The sequence below is a fragment of the Schistocerca americana genome, chromosome 3 (genome assembly GCF_021461395.2).
Source record: "Schistocerca americana isolate TAMUIC-IGC-003095 chromosome 3, iqSchAmer2.1, whole genome shotgun sequence".
In the NCBI taxonomy this organism is placed as follows: Eukaryota; Metazoa; Arthropoda; class Insecta; order Orthoptera; family Acrididae; genus Schistocerca; species Schistocerca americana.
The window spans coordinates 777,446,247-777,463,468 of NC_060121.1; the positions used below are offsets into that span (position 1 = coordinate 777,446,247).

Below are 17,222 nucleotides of genomic sequence, written 5' to 3' on the forward strand. Positions count from 1 at the left end.
CCCAAATATGTCTTCATACTAGACTAAAATATTTTGATTCTTTGGTTACCCGGTCCAGAAATTCAACGTCAACACTTCTGTTACTTGCTGCAGCACTAATATGTTATGTGAAAGTATCCACATTCTCAATCTCCTTCCCCTCCAACAACAGTTTACACAGAGTGGGTGTTCTAGTCATTCACATTGCAACTATCTTGTTTTTACTGGCAATTAATATAAACTCTTTGAACTTGAAATTCCATTGTTTCGGTTTCTTCTGTACCACCTTGTTGGTTTCATCCCAAATGGAAACATCAACTGCAAATGCAAGAGCAGTTTTGGTCTTACTTTCCCATTTCCTTGATATCTTACATTATGGTATCCATGAGTATGATAAGTAATGCAGAAAGGGGCTGCCATGCTGCTCACCCTATTCTGTTTTAAACTACTTTGACCTTCAATCTCTTATTTGTACAACACTCTCACTGCATCTGAGTTTTTGTAATTAGAGTGTTGATGACATTCTATTTTTCCAAAGTTCCAAACAGAGCTAACAGCTTATATTGAACATACATAAAAAGGGGGGAAGCATGAATGATGCATCATTGAGGTACAGAAAAACCTGAATTGGAAAATGCTAGATGACACCACCAGCTATCCTGCAAAAGTCTACTTATAATGTTTCACGAACCAATATTAAAGTGTGAAATCTAGAAATATACTGCTGCCTTCTATGTACAACTCCTGAAGGGCTGCAAAGATAAGATGAGACTAATTACTGCAAGCACAGAGGCATTCAGTCATTCTACCTACACTACATACAGTAATGGAATGAAAGTAAATAGAAATACATGGTATCATGTGATGTACTGTCTGCCTTCCATTTGACAGTGGTTTGCAGAGTATGGATGCATTACATAAAGCCCTCTCTTCCCGACACAAGATTCTTTGATACCAGATGTTAGCCACGTTTTCCTGGCTTCTACTGTAATTATTCCTAGCCTATTATGGAAGAAGGAAGAAAAAAAAACTGGATTCATAATGTTGTATGAATATTTTTTGAAACTAGTTGAATTTCTCAACCTTTATAACCTTCTTCTCATTATTCATCTGCAAATTCTCTGTGAGTAGTGTGTCTAAAATCATGTTACGATAATAATCTCAGAATAGCTAACAAAGATGAACTCAATTAACATTGAGAATGTAGAGGAATACTCTCCGCATTATTTGAAGTTTTTATAATGTTTTGCGCTATTGACTCGTATAAAAGATTGAGTCTGATTATTTTCATTTTTCTTGATAAAAGTGTTGGCTTGTTAATTTTACTGGACATGCCAAATGGCATCAGGACGTTGGCTGTTAAGACGGCCGCACTCTTGTATGGAACTATGTTCCTCAATAAACACAGCCACACGTACACTATTAAATGTGTCAACACATCGAAAATGTTGTATATTTGTTTGTCAGCGTTTGAAACGACGCGTAACGCATTACCTCAGTTCACTGTATGAAGAAAACATTCAATATTCTTCGCAACTGTATTACTCTTTAATTAAGTACTGATCAGCACAAATTGATACAGCAGACCTATATTGTAGCATCAGCGTCTAAGTCTACAATCTGCACTAGTAACGGAAATGATTTTCTTTTGCTTGTTTCGCTTTTTGTGGTTCCGGCGAACTCTAAGGAGGTACGAATAATCGCCAACTCAAACACTTTGTACATGTTTGTGTTCTCCGTCCTTTTATTTTTTTTGTATACGTGAGTAGCAAAATTAAAGACCTTCCTTCAACCTGGTGGTGCTATCTGGCGGCCGAAAGATGTACTGTTGTGTAAGTGGAGGAGAAAAAAGTGAGAATAATGGCCCACATGTGATGAATAACTGCAAATTAATTGAACTCTTCAATTGTAAAAGGTTTAGACAACTCTGTCAGAAATGTGTGTGAGGCAAAACAGTGTTTAAAATGCCCTTCTGTGTGCTAACTCAATGTGAAAGTGTTCTCCGTGGATATAATCACTGAACTAGTAAACCTAGCCAAATGACATGAAGGTCGCGAAATGATTGATTATTTATAGCAAATTATGTATTTTATCGTATTTGACGTTGTAACAATGAAGTTTTACACAAGAAGAAGATCACTGTTGTTGTTGTGAAGTGAGTACCATCTATACACGCAAGTGAGCAGTTAGTGTAATGCATTTAAAGTATTGTCCCGCAGTGTTCCGTATCAGATGACAAGTTAACACGAAATATAAGTGAAAGTTAAGCGTTTTGCCTGTATATTATACGGCACAAAATAGGATGCATCTTCCATGCAAGGGATTATAGCTATATAGTAAGCCTACTCGGCTATAAACTGAGTGCATAATTCGGTAACCTTATTTCTTGTGAGATTCATGTCACGCTGTTTCTTGAATGTTTCAGATATTATCGGGTTCTCTGTACCATGGATAATCCATCAGCTGGTGGCGGGCGGCGAAGAGTAACAACAAAACATTCTGCAGAAGATCAAGCACTAGATCAGATCGCGAAAGAGGTATTTACATGAATCAGCCACACCTGCGCGCTTTGTGCGCCAATAGTTCACTGTTATGATTGTCGTTTTAAGATTTCTGTTCTTCCTTATCAGTTTTGCAGCTTCAGCTTATCTGGTCACGCAAGAGTCGCGTGTGTCGTCTGATTTCAAATGTTTCAACATGTACATTGACGTTGATGTCTGCGTATGTGTAACACTGTGTATAGCAAGTATTTCTTCAACCGCAATTTCACGTGAAGACAATTGAAAAGTATGTGAAACGTGCAGTGTGTTGACAAGCTCTGTGCCGTTTAATTTCACTTTTACACACATTTCTGGCAAACCTGATAATGACAGAACTTTGCTTCTGTTTACTTATTCACCTAAAGAAGGAAAAAGAGAATTAAATTGAGAGCATTTTGCGTCTGTTCACACACATTACAATTTTAAATACGAGTACATAATAGCTTACAGAAGACTCTTTTTCATCCTTAAATTGTTACACACCTGTGTTCAAATGCTGCAGGAATGAAATTATTTTGTCACCTAGTGATTTTGCACTACTGTACTACTGAAATGAAAAATGAGCTTTTAAATTAAAAAGTCTGATATAAGAATAGATCTAAATAAATCACGTGCTTATTCAATGCTTAAATATTTCTTTTCCGTATCCAAGTGAGTCGTCAGGTGCCTTATAACTTAAAAAGGTCTGCTCTTTTATTTTCTGTGACATCTTATAGTTTGTGTACCTATGGTGCAAAGAGGAATATTTTATATGAGTTGTTGGCTTTGAGCAGTAATGTAGGAAACCTACAAAAAACATGGCGACTACAACATAATGGTTGCATGCATTCAGCACCACAAGAGGTACCGACATGGTGACCACATAGAATCCCGGGAAGGAGTCATTGTGTTTGGATGTACCCATGACCACATCATGAAAGTAGTAGTTTGATGCAAGCAACATAGGTGCCCTGTTAATTGTAATCTTGTTAATAGAGAAGAAATATGCTGTGGGTCGAAACCATTTAGTGCAGAGTGTTTTAAGGTTTTATTCTTTCCTATGTATTATTTATCTTTCACTCATGTGTAAAGAAACTTAAGTACTATGGACTTCAAATTGATGAGTGGTATAAAAAAAGAAATCTCAGTTGCTGTACAAATGCCCTCCATTTTTTTTTTTTTTGTATCCAGTGTTTTAGGTTTGGGTGTTGCTGTGCACTTTCTTAAAATTTACTTTGTATGGTTGAGATGCATTTAAATTTGTACATTGCTAGATGTGGAAACAGTACATTGAAAACTGGAGGCTAGGTTTTCCTCAGGAACAAAGAACCACTAAATATAGATTTAGTCTGTGGTATAAGGTCTTACGTTCGGTTGTACCTACAGCTTATAAAGTTTGAAAACTATTCTTGTTTTCAAGGAGAATTACCCTGCCAGTCTTCCTGCAAGTATATTTGTAGGTATTCCAAACATTATGCAAGTTATTGAACTTGGAAAAAGCATTGTTCTACATGTTTCTAGATGTGTTTCACATTTAATCGTGTACATATTGATGGTAGGCAATGAAAACTTAGTAGCATCATATTGTTAAATTTTGTAGGTGAAACAAAAACAATTTCTTAAAAAATAATGTAATGTGAAACAGAAAGTTGCTACCTGTGTAACTGTATAGTAGGAGGCTAGTGATTGACAGATCAGAGAAATCAATGCGCTTTCAAATCTCTCTTTGATTGTGGAGTTACTGGTTTCTGGAATTAGCAGTTTTCAAGACAGATGAAGTCATGAGCTATTGATTGCCTACTGTCTATATATAAAATGTGTGTGTGTGTTTTGTGTGTGTGTGTGTGTGTGTGTGTGTGTGTGTGTGTGTGTAGTGTTGTGTTGGAATGCACTCCAAGAACTATGTATGCAGATGGGCATGGCTGAACAGAGAGGGAGGGGAGGAGGTGGTGAAGGGCAGACAGAGAGGAGGAGGAGGTGGGCAGAGAGAGGAGAGGTAGAAAGAGATGAAAGTGAGAGAGGGGATGAGGAGATGGATAGAGAGAGAGAGCTAGAAGGAGGTGGTTTAGGTGGACAGAGAAGGGAGAAGAGGAATGAGAAAATGGACAGGGAGAGGGGGAAGGAGGAGATGTGAGAAATATACATGCCATACGTATACCTGGGGCAAAGCCACCAGTAAAAAGCTAATTAATTTATATTTTGCTAGCAAAAGTCGGTTGAGTAATGCAAGCTATGAACATATTGAAAGTATGGGTAGGATTAGATTTTCCTAAATTTTAATTTTATCCGTTTTGATTATTGTAGTGACAGTGACTGATTTACATTTGTGAGGTGGGAGGGGAAAAACATCTATCCTCAGAAAATACTGGTTTTATTTTATTTCTCCAAATTGATTATCATTCGATATTATTACAACAGCAATATATAGTGTTCTCCATAGTTTCTGTCACTAAAAGTTTATTTTCACTGACTTTGTGATTCACTTATATATAAAATAATAATAGTGACACTCTGGACACACTGTATTGCGATTCACTGTAGTGTGTGTGGAGATTATATGGGAGCTTTTAAAGAAGAATGCAGTGAACTTAGTTGAACTCCTTGAAGGTTAAAAGCTGTTGTGTGTGACCATCCATTACTGTGGAGAAGTACTGGGTGGTTATAATTAATCTTTCTTTATTTAAAATGTTATAACACAGAAACTAATTATGGTACGAGTACCAGACTTGGTAGCTTTGATGCCCCGAGTATGGGGTGCATGATTCCCTAATGTCACAGTGCTGCCGTCCAGTTCCAGCTATGGCCACTAGGTGCTGTGATCAGTCATCGTGATTTGTAGTCTCACAGAGTGCACTTGTTGACGTGTGAACATGAGCGTGGAGAAAAGGAGGAAGGCATTATTGGTGAAGCTCTATTATCATAACAACAGTAATGCTGCAGCTGCACTTCGAGAATATCGCTAGCTGAAAGGATTACGGAAGGGTCCTCTTTCTCCACCTGCTGTGCGGAGCATGATGAAGAAGTTCGAATCAACTGGAGAACTGGGCGTCGCTGCGGGAAGAGGCTGATGACCGGTTGCACCACAGGTGGTTTATGAAATCGCTGTTGCTATGGCAGACAATGCGGCATGCAATTCCCAATCGTCAGGCAGTGCATGTGCTGTGTCATGACAGTTGAACATTCTGTTGTCCAACTGTACAGAAGGTGCTTCAAAACATTCTCAAATGGTATGTGTACAAGATCCATATCATACAGCAGCGTGCACCACAGGACGCACAACGATGTGTTGACTTTGATCTCCACTTTCTCGCAAGGATTGAAGTTGACAAGGGCTGTCCCTGGACCATCCAATGGACAGGTGAAGCTGTTTTCCCTGACTGGTGAGGTGAACACGTAGAATTGCCGAGTGTGGGGATCTCCACCTCCAGTCACCGTGCATGAAGTTCCTCCGTATGGTGAACGTGTCACCGTATGCTGTGGCTTCACAGCTACGTTCATCATTGAGCTGTTCTTTTTTGAATAGGTTGGCGCTCAAGGACCAAAGACGTGCAGTGTGAGTGATCAGCGTCACTGTGATATGTTTCACCAGCACGTCATACCCGCCTTAAGGGAGAGAGATGCATTGAACTCAACAGTTTTCATGCAAGATGGTGCCCCACTGCACGCTCAAATTATCAGTTGATCGTTTCCAAATGCTCCTTGTGATTTCTGGTTGTGGGCCTACCTGAAGGACAGGGTTTACCAGTGGGACATTCACATGTGCTGATCTGAAGCACAGCATATCAAGAGAGGTAGCCAGAACATGCTTCGTTATGCTGTGCAGAATGGAACCCTGCACTTTCAGACACTTCTGGACACTGATGGGCACCATATTGAGCTGCTTTTGTTGTAGTAATGGTACCGGAATGTAATGATATGATGTACCATAGCAGAACATCAAAAGTGTTTCAGTTGAACTGATTCTGGATTATTTTTCTTCACCATGTCCGCGATATTAATGTGGAGTTTGGTACTCTTAGGTGTAATTAGTTTCCATGTTATAATGTGTTAAATAGGGAAAGTTTAGTTATAACCACATGATACAATTGATCACACATATTTTTTGGTGTGTGAAGTAGCTTATATGCTGAGCAGTACCTTTCCATAGTATTTATAATTCTCACCGTGAAGGAAATTGGTGAGTGAAACAACTCCTGCATTCTGTAAAGCAGTTCAGTCAAGAAATTGACAGAAAGTTCACTAATATTTGCAAAATTGTGATACTTGCACCTGTCAGGGAGCCAAGTAACATTTAGTTTTAATTTGAGATTGCATCTCCTCCTATGTTGCTATGGATATTTTTCTGTGCTTCAGTGAGGAAATATAGACCCACTTCATCAACACGATTTGTGCAAAGTGTGGTAATGGATGACGTGGAATAGAAATTAAAAATACGAATAAAGAAACAGCAACAATTTCTCTAGTGTTAATATACAGAACTGTCTTTACATTCACTACTTCATAATACTCATTTTCTTCTTCTATACTTGAAATATTAACATTTTTCCTCTTCTTGAGTTTGACAGTTAGTATTTGGCTGCTGTGGTCTGTTTGCCTTTTCAGTTTTTACCTTATTCGCTTACAGTTTAAAACTAGTCTGTGGCCATTTTCTATACCATAACATACAAATAGACAAGTCTTCTAAAATGTTGTTGCGGTGGTGGTGCTGCTGCTGGTGGTGGTGGTCATCTTTAGTCGAAAGATTGGTTTGATGCAGCTTTCCATACTATGTGCAAGTCTCTTCACCTCTGAATAAATACTCCAACCTACATTCTTTTGAACCTGCTTACTATATTGATCTTTTCGTGTCCCTCTGCAATTTGTACTCTGACACTTCCCTTCTTCTTCATGTGCCGTCTCCTCTAAGAAGGTTGGCTGTCATCATGGCAATTTCTGATCTTGATTTGGCTGATCTAAGGAGTTCTGACGTTGAACAGTTGTACCAATTTTTTAAATTGTCAATCCAGGATGTCCGTCTTCTACCCCTCGTTCTCTTCCCACAAATTTTCCCTTCTAGTATTATTTGCAATATTTTGTAATTTACTCCCCTAATAACATGGCCTAAATATTGTAGCTTCCTTACTTTAATAGTTTTAATTAATTCTTTTTCCTTTCCCATTCTTCTTAGGACATCTTGATTAGTAATCCTCGACACCCAACTAATTCTAAGTATTCTTCTATATGCCCACATTTCAAAAGCTTCCCATCTGTACTAAATTGATGATCCCTTGATGTGTCAGAATGTGTCCTATCAACCGATCCCTTCTTTTAGTCAAGTCATGTCACAGATTTCTTTTCTCCTCATTTGTATTCAGTGGTTCCTCATTGGTCACGTGATATACCCATCTAATCGTCAGCATTTTCCTGTAGCACCAGATTTCAAAAGCTTCAATTCTCTTCTTGTCTGAACTGTTTATCGTCCAAGTTTCACTTCCATATGGGGCTACACTCCAGACAAATACCTTTACAAAAGACTTCCTAACAGTCAAATCTATATTCAGTGTTAACAAATTTATCTTCGCCAGGAACATTTTTCTTGCCAGTGCCAGTCTGCACTTTGTATCCTCTCTGCTTCAGCCATCGTCAGTTATTTTATTTTCCAAATAGGAAAACTGGTTGACTACTTTCTTTGTCTTGTTTCCTAAACTAGCTCCCTTAGCATCGCCTGATTTAATTCAACTATAGTAACCTTGTTTTTTTTTATCCAATATCCTCCTTTCAAGACCCTGCCCATGCCATTCAACTGCTCTTACAAGTCCTTTGCTGTCTTTGACAATTGTAATGTCATCAGCAAACCTCAAAGCTTTTATTTCTTCTCCTTGGACTTTAATTCATTCTCTGAATTCCGCTTAGGCTTTCTTCACTGCTGTACAGATTGAATAACTCGCTGCTTAGCCACTGCGTCCCTTTCGTATCCCTCAACTCAAATAATTGCCATCTGGTGGGTCAAACCTGCATCCAGCCTTCCAGACATATGTTTCCTGGGATTTCCCCAAATCGCTTCATTCCAATGTCGGAAGGGCATGGCCAACTTCCTTCCCTGTCCTTCCTTAATCTGATGGGACTGATGACCTCGCTGTTTGGCCCACTCCCCCAAACCAACCAAAAGCTATTACCTACCTTCTCAGAGAAGTCTTAGAGTCATTATTGCCTCTCATTCAGCTACATCTCTCTGTCATCCAAACTGATCTTCCCCGAGGTTGGCTTCTAGCGGTTTTTCCATTCTTCTGTAAGTAACTCATGTTAGTATTTGTAACTGTGACTTGTGAAACTGACAGTTCAGTAATATTCACAGGTATTACCACCTGCTCTCTTTGGAATTTGAATTGTTAAATTCTTTTTGAAGTCTTATTATTCTTCTTCTTTTCTTTTTCTGTTTGGGTCATCTAAGGACCACATGCCGATTTCAGTGCTTCCTCCTTTATTCTTCTTTCATCTCCTCTCTGTGTATCCTTTTTCTCTCCTCAGGTCACTTTGACCACTTTCTTCTGAAAAATCTCTCTTTCTGTAACATCTTTTTCACTTATATTGTTTCTTCCCAAATCTTTCCTAATTTCTTGAATCCAGGCTATTGTTGACTTCTTGTTCCACAGATATTTAAAAATCTATTTGGTTAACCTATTGCTGTTCGTTCCGCGTAGATGTCCAAAAAATAGCAGTTACCTCTTCCACAGCATTCCAGTTATGTTTTCTGTGTTGTGATATACTTCTTTATTACTTCTTAATATCCATACCTCTGTATTTCTTAGCGGACAGAGTATTTTTTGAATGATTCTCCTTTCCACGACTTAAAGTTTGTGTAATTTGTAATTCAGTATTAAACATTTACTTGCATAAAAATAATCTGGTTTTACTACAGTGTTGTAGTGCTGCATTTTCAAATTTTTAGACAGACTTCTGTTGTAAATGTTCCTGGTTATAGCATATGCTCCCTCCATTTTACATACTCTTTCTTCTACAGTGATTTTTTCTAAGCCATTTCTTGAACCATTTCTCCCAAGTATTTAAATTTATTAACTCTCTTTATCTGCCCAATATCTGTGATAAACGCTACTTCTCCAGTAGCTACTTTGATAGCTATTTTTTCTAATAGATTGATTTGTATTTCTGCATTTGTTAGGTTTTCAGAAAGAATGGTGAAATCATTTGCAAATGCTAGACAGTGAATTGCAATATCTTTGTTTGTAGTTCCCAGTCTTATTGGTGATAACTTATATTCCTTTAGTTTTCATTTCCATTCTCTTACTCTTTTCTCTAGGACGCAGTTGAAGAGGAGTGGAGACAGGCTGTCATTTTGCCTTTCATATATTTTTGTTTTGAATACCTTAGATATTTTGCCCCAAAACTTTACTTTTCATTTGGTGTTTCATGAACATGGTTTGCGAGTTTAGATTTAATGCCAAATTTTCAGATCATTTATCTAGTGTTTCCCTATCAACTAAATCAAATGCTTTTTAAACTCTGTAAATGTTACAGCTATGTCTTTATAGTTTGTAAGTCTGTGATAGATTATGGGCTATAGGTTGAAAATCTGTTCTGAGAAAGATCTGCCCTTTCTAAATCCACTCTGATATTCTCCCAAATGGCCATCAGGTTTTGCCTCTATCTTGTTTAGTAATGTTGTTTGTTGTTTGTTGTGGTCTTCAGTCCTGAGACTGGTTTGATGCAGCTCTCCATGCTACTCTATCCTGTGCAAGCTTTTTCATCTCCCAGTACCTACTGCAACCTACATCCTTCTGAATCTGCTTAATGTATTCATCTCTTGGTTTCCCTCTACGATTTTTACCCTCCACGCTGCCCTCCAATACTAAATTGGTGATCCCTTGATGCCTCAGAACATGTCCTACCAACCGATCCCTTCTTCTGGTCAAGTTGTGCCACAAACTTCTCTTCTCCCCAATCCTATTCAATACTTCCTCATTAGTTATGTGATCTACCCATCTAATCTTCAGCATTCTTCTGTAGCACCACATTTCGAAAGCTTCTATTCTCTCCTTGTCCAAACTATTTATTGTCCATGTTTCACTTCCATACATGGCTACACTCCATACGAATACTTTCAGAAATGACTTCCTGACACTTAAATCAATACTGGATGTTAACAAATTTCTCTTCTTCAGAAACGCTTTCCTTGCCATTGCCAGTCTACATTTTATATCCTCTCTACTTCGACCATCATCAGTTATTTTGCTCCCCAAATAGCAAAACTCCTTTACTACTTTAAGCGCCTCATTTCCTAATCTAATTCCCTCAGCATCACCCGACTTAATTAGACTACATTCCATTATCCTTGTTTTGCTTTTGTTGATGTTCATCTTATATCCTCCTTTCAAGACACTGTCCATTCCATTCAACTGCTCTTCCAAGTCCTTTGCTGTCTCTGACAGAATTACAATGTCATCGGCGAACCTCAAAGTTTTTATTTCTTCTCCATGAATTTTAATACCTACTCCGAATTTTTCTTTTGTTTCCTTTACTGCTTGCTCAATATACAGATTGAACAACATCGGGGAGAGGCTACAACCCTGTCTTACTCCCTTCCCAACCACTGCTTCCCTTTCATGTCCCTTGACTCTTATAACTGCCATCTGGTTTCTGTACAAATTGTAAATAGCCTTTCGCTCCCTGTATTTTACCCCTGCCACCTTTAGAATTTGAAAGAGAGTATTCCAGTCAACATTGTCAAAAGCTTTCTCTAAGTCTACAAATGCTAGAAATGTAGGTTTGCCTTTCCTTAATCTTTCTTCTAAGATAAGTCGTAAGGTCAGTATTGCCTCACGTGTTGCAGTGTTTCTACGGAATCCAAACTGATCTTCCCCGAGGTTGGCTTCTACTAGTTTTTCCATTCGTCTGTAAAGAATTCGTGTTAGTATTTTGCAGCAGTGACTTATTAAACTGATAGTTCGGTAATTTTCACATCTGTCAACACCTGCTTTCTTTGGGATTGGAAATATTATATTCAAATGAAGTCTGAGGGTATTTCTCCTGTTTCATACATCTTGCTCACCAGATGGTAGAGTTTTGTTAGGACTGGCTCTCCCAAGGCCGTCAGTAGTTCCAATGGAATGTTGTCTACTCCTGGGGCCTTGTTTCGGCTCAGGTCTTTCAGTGCTCTGTCAAACTCTTCACGCAGTATTGTATCTCCCATTTCATCTTCATCTACATCCTCTTCCATTTCCATAATATTGTCCTCAAGTACATCGCCCTTGTATAGACCCTCTATATACTCCTTCCAGCTTTCTGCTTTCCCTTCTTTGCTTAGAACTGGGTTTCCATCTGAGCTCTTGATATTCATACAAGTCGTTCTCTTATCTCCAAAGGTCTCTTTAATTTTCCTGTAGGCAGTATCTATCTTACCCCTAGTGAGATAGGCCTCTACATCCTTACATTTGTCCTCTAGCCATCCCTGCTTAGCCATTTAGCACTTCCTGTCGATCTCATTTTTGAGACGTTTGTATTCCTTTTTGCCTGCTGCATTTACTGCATTTTTATATTTTCTCCTTTCATCAATTAAATTCAATATTTCTTCTGTTACCCAAGGATTTCTACTAGCCCTCGTCTTTTTACCTACTTGATCCTCTGCTGTCTTCACTACTTCATCCCTCAAAGCTACCCATTCTTCTTCTACTGTATTTCTTTCCCCCATTCTTGTCAATTGTTCCCTTATGCTCTCCCTGAAACTCTGTACAACCTCTGGTTCTTTCAGTTTATCCAGGTCCGATCTCCTTAAATTCCCACCTTTTTGCAGTTTCTTCAGTTTTGATCTACAGGTCATAACCAATAGATTGTGGTCAGAATCCACATCTGCCCCTGGAAATGTCTTACAATTTAAGACCTGGTTCCTAAATCTCTGTCTTACCATTATATAATCTATCTGATACCTTTTAGTATCTCCAGGGTTCTTCCATGTATACAACCTTCTTTCATGATTCTTAAACCAAGTGTTAGTTATGATTATGTTGTGCTCTGTGCAAAATTCTACCAGGCGGCTTCCTCTTTCATTTCTTAGCCCCAATCCATATTCACCTACTATGTTTCCTTCTCTCCCTTTTCCTACACTCGAATTCCAGTCACCCATGACTATTAAATTTTCGTCTCCCTTCACTACCTGAATAATTTCTTTTATCTCATCATACATTTCATCAATTTCTTCGTCATCTGCAGAGCCAGTTGGCATATAAACTTGTACTACTGTAGTAGGTGTGGGCTTCGTATCTATCTTGGCCATAATAATGCGTTCACTATGCTGTTTGTAGTAGCTTACCCGCATTCCTATTTTCCTATTCATTATTAAACCTACTCCTGCATTACCCCTATTTGATTTTGTGTTTATAACCCTGTAGTCACCTGACCAGAAGTCTTGTTCCTCCTGCCACCGAACTTCACTAATTCCCACTATATCTAACTTCAACCTATCCATTTCCCTTTTTAAATTTTCTAACCTACCTGCCCGATTAAGGGATCTGACATTCCACGCTCCGATCCGTAGAACGCCAGTTTTCTTTCTCCTGATAACGACATCCTCTTGAGTAGTCCCCGCCCGGAGATCCGAATGGGGGACTATTTTACCTCCGGAATATTTTACCCAAGAGGACGCCATCATCATTTAATCATACAGTAAAGCTGCATGCCCTCGGGAAAAATTACGGCTGTAGTTTCCCCTTGCCTTCAGCCGTTCGCAGTACCAGCACAGCAAGGCCGTTTTGGTTATTGTTACAAGGCCAGATCAGTCAATCATCCAGACTGTTGCCCTTGCAACTACTGAGAAGGCTGCTGCCCCTCTTCAGGAACCACACGTTTGTCTGGCCTCTCAACAGATACCCCTCCGTTGTGGTTGCACCTACGGTACGGCTATCTGTATCACTGAGGCACGCAAGCCTCCCCACCAATGGCAAGGTCCATGGTTCATGGGGGGGCGGTGTTTAGTAATAGTGTTGAAAATATTGTATAACCCATTGGCGACACAGATGTATGACTGTAGTTGTTCATGCTTATCACCTTTCTTGTGCAAAGACTGGATAAGAGCCACTTTCCAGTATTCTGGAATCTCTTCAAGTTTCCATATTGGTTGAGACCATTTTTTAAGTTGAGCTGTAGTACAGTTTTCTCCGCTGGCTTTGTTGTTTTTGAGACTCTTTATTGCTTATTTAATTCCTTTAGCTGTAGGTGGTGGATCTGCTTCTGTGTTTTCATGAAGATCTGTAAATTCTAACTTACAGTTTGGTTCTTCACAGTTCAAGAGTTGTTTAAATCAGTTTCATAGTATTTCAGAGCTCTAGGTATTGCTTAGGTCTATTTTACCATTTTCATCTCTGAAACAAATATTTGGAGCTTGGTAGCCCCCTTAGATGATTTTTAAACATCTGAAAGAAATTCCAGGAATTATTTTTAACAAAACTGTTTTGTATGCCAACAAATTGACTTCATGAAAGACTGTTCAGTACTCTTTGGTATTCTTGCTAATTTCTTTCCTTTGCATTTTAAATTCATCAGGGTGCTCAATCTTTCCAGAACATTTCAATTTTTTCCACTGTTTTATTCTTTCTGCAATTGCTTTTTCACAGGTTTCATTCCATTATACTTTCTTCTTCATTTTTGTTGATCCAAATGCGTTCTTTGCTGCCCTGTTGATTTCTTTGGATAATTATTTCCATTTTCCTGATTTAACTATTTCAGTTTCGTCTTGAAAATATTTTATGGCCTCTTTTGAGATGTTGAGTCTGTCCGTGTTATATTTAATAAATTTTTGCTATCTCCTTTGGGTTTTATTAGGGAGAATTTTCACTCTATTTAGAGATGTCCATGATTTTGTTTTTCTCGACAATTTTTTGAAGGAAGTTGACATTAATCAACTGAAAGTTTTACAAAGATTAAGTAGTCTTGTGCCATTTTTTTTCTTTCCTTTATAGACTGGATATTCTTGCACTATTTTTTGAAAAGCTTTTTTCGTAAATATTTGTGCGTTAAAATCCCACAATAGTATCACAACATTGGATTTTGGAATTTTTGATATTTCATCTTCCTGAAGTTCCCAGAATGCTTCTACTTTACTTGGATTATTCTTATTGTCATCATTAATTGGAGCATGGTAATTTAGAAAATTATACTATTTATTTTTGCATTTCACTGTGGGAAGAGAGAGTCTTCCTGAACTGAATTTTAATTCTGTAACGTTATCTACGAAATTTTTATGGATATAGAAGGCAGTATAAAGTATTGGCATGCCTTTCATGATTTTTATTGCTGGTTTACCCTTAAAAATTCTGTGGTTTTTCATTTATGTAGCATTTTGTCCAAAAATCTTAGTTTCCTTTATTGCTAAAATTGACACTTCATGCTTATCTAAGGCAAATTTAAAGTTCTTTCTCTTTACCAACTTTTAGTAATGAGTTTACAGTCAAGGTGCCTGCAAAGAATTTCCATTTGAATTTGGAAGGATATCAAGGATGGTCTGACTCAAACTTCCTGCAGAAGTTGGGACTCCCTGAATGCTTGGTCCTGACGCATTGCATAAAGCAATGGTGTGTTGCTCTTTTGAATTACCACCTCAGATAGTGCTTACGTTTAGTGGACTTTCCATTCTGCGATGGACAGTGTGCACTGTGCATTGTACATGGTAGGAAATAAGTTCCAAGATAAGATTGGATTGTTAGTCCGAAATGATTATTTTTCATGTTTTTCTCTGCCATTGGGATTCCTCTTCTGCGTTTGTGACCACTCACCAGGTTTCATATGTAATGCTGTGCAGTGGTCCTCACATGTTGCTACCATCCAGAGCCATACGGATGCAGGTTTTTTTTTTTTTTTGTTACGAGGTGTTACTCCCCCCCTCTTCCTCATCACTTGCGAGATGAGGCTCCAGGCTTGGGACCGGCAGTGGCAGAGATTATTATTATTATTATTATTATTATTATTATTATTATTAGTGCTTCATCCTTTCATTAGAGTTTGTTTGAAGAGACAAGGGCACTTGTTCACATATCAATAATGGAGAGAACAGTCATGTCTTTAAATAAAGACATCTCTCAGTATTTTGTCTATCATGCTGTTTGTTTAAGTAAGTGCCCCACGTTGAGACACTGGTTGTTTATGTTTGAAGGAACCCTGTTACATTCCTGTCTTGCCCTCATGTACATTATTTATCTGAAGTTACAAAACAAATTCTCTCTCTTTATATCCATATTCTTCTTTCTGCTATTATTATTATTATTATTATTATTACAGTATATAAAATGACAGCCGTCCCATAAAACCAGCCCAACTATACTGTTTTTAGTGCTACAATATTTATACAATTGCGTGGCAGAAAGAATACTTATTGCAGTAGGTATAACCTGTTCGGACAAGTTTCCCACCTTACAGCTACCTGTCACATTATCTTCGTGTAGCAACTTTGCAATATCTTTACTATTTTGCACCTTTTACTCATTATTTATGGAAAAAGATATACCTAATTCTGAATTATGCATGTCAAATAAGCGAATTTCTGTGGCTTTAAGATGTTATAGACTAATTGGAAATGAAACTTTGAGAGCGAAGAACACCACAATAATTATTGTACATTAGAACTAGGTATTGTAAACGACATAATTAGTACAGTACTAATGGAAATACTCCAGAGAACTTCACTATCTTAATTACTTCAATATAACATGATTTGTGTGCTATTCAGATACTAGAATGAGCGCTTCTAAAATTTACCAGTGTTCTGTCTCCATGACAGTGTACCTAAAGGCAGTATCTAAAGTGATATCGTACACTAATTTTTTTATTGTAGCAGTAGTTGTGTTTACTGACAATCTTATACTATGAAATAAATGGGAAATTTCATAAACAGTTTTATAATAGCATATTTTTATGTGCCATTACATATTTTCAAACACAGTTTCAGGTTCAGGGTTTTAGCTGACTATTAATATGCTGTCATTTCATTGGAGACACATATATGTGACTGGTATGCTGCTTTTATTCATGTGATGTACCTTGTACTCTTCACCATGCCTTGCTGTGTTTTTACACTTCACAAAGAAAAATGACACAGGTGTTAGCAAACAGAACTGTCATTCAGTAGGAGCGTACTTCAGATTCAGGTTTGGGTTTAGATTAAATCAATTTCTTTCCCTGTCATTGCCCTATCTGAGCTTGTCTGTTTCTAATGATCTTGTTGTCAGTGGGATGTTAAACTGTAGTCTCCATTCCTTCAATATGAGCTGCACTTAGATACTAAACAGTAGTCATCACATTGGAGGAACATCCATGCTGAGCGTATAGGAACGGCGTGGAAATTTTTGGTGGGCCTTTTTCTGTAATATAACTAGATTTCTATTTCCAAAAAGAATACAGTTTCAGCTTAGTTTGTAATTTGACAAATGCCTATGGCAGTCACATTGTAAAGCAGGATTATAGCTAGTTAGACTTGAGACACTGCTCTAATATCTAAGAGACTGTGAAAGAGCTAATCGAGGAAATGCTTGTGGAGGAGTGTTGCGTCTGGCTTTGGCTTTTCAGATGGCTGGTGGCAAATACTCTAGACATAACCGCTGCTCACACAAGGACCAGCTAAACAGATAGAGAGAAAGATGATCTTGGTAGTTGTCACTTTCATATGTACTTTATTCTTAAGTAATGCCCACTACCATTCTACTGTCTGCTTTTATCTGCTCCTGGTTCCTGTAAATGTGCCAA

The 17,222-nt window shown here is 38.0% G+C and overlaps 1 protein-coding gene across 1 annotated transcript in view; it reads left to right on the forward strand.

Moving 5' to 3' along the window:
* The first annotated feature begins 1,783 nt into the window (after nucleotides 1-1,783).
* Nucleotides 1,784-17,222, forward strand: part of LOC124606969 (leucine-rich repeat flightless-interacting protein 2) — a 228,718-nt gene continuing 213,279 nt past the window's right edge. The window contains exons 1-2 of the mRNA XM_047139109.1: nucleotides 1,784-2,134; nucleotides 2,405-2,516. Coding sequence (XP_046995065.1) covers nucleotides 2,427-2,516 — 90 coding nt within the window. The 5' untranslated portion in view covers nucleotides 1,784-2,134; nucleotides 2,405-2,426. The remainder of the gene's footprint in view (nucleotides 2,135-2,404; nucleotides 2,517-17,222) is intronic.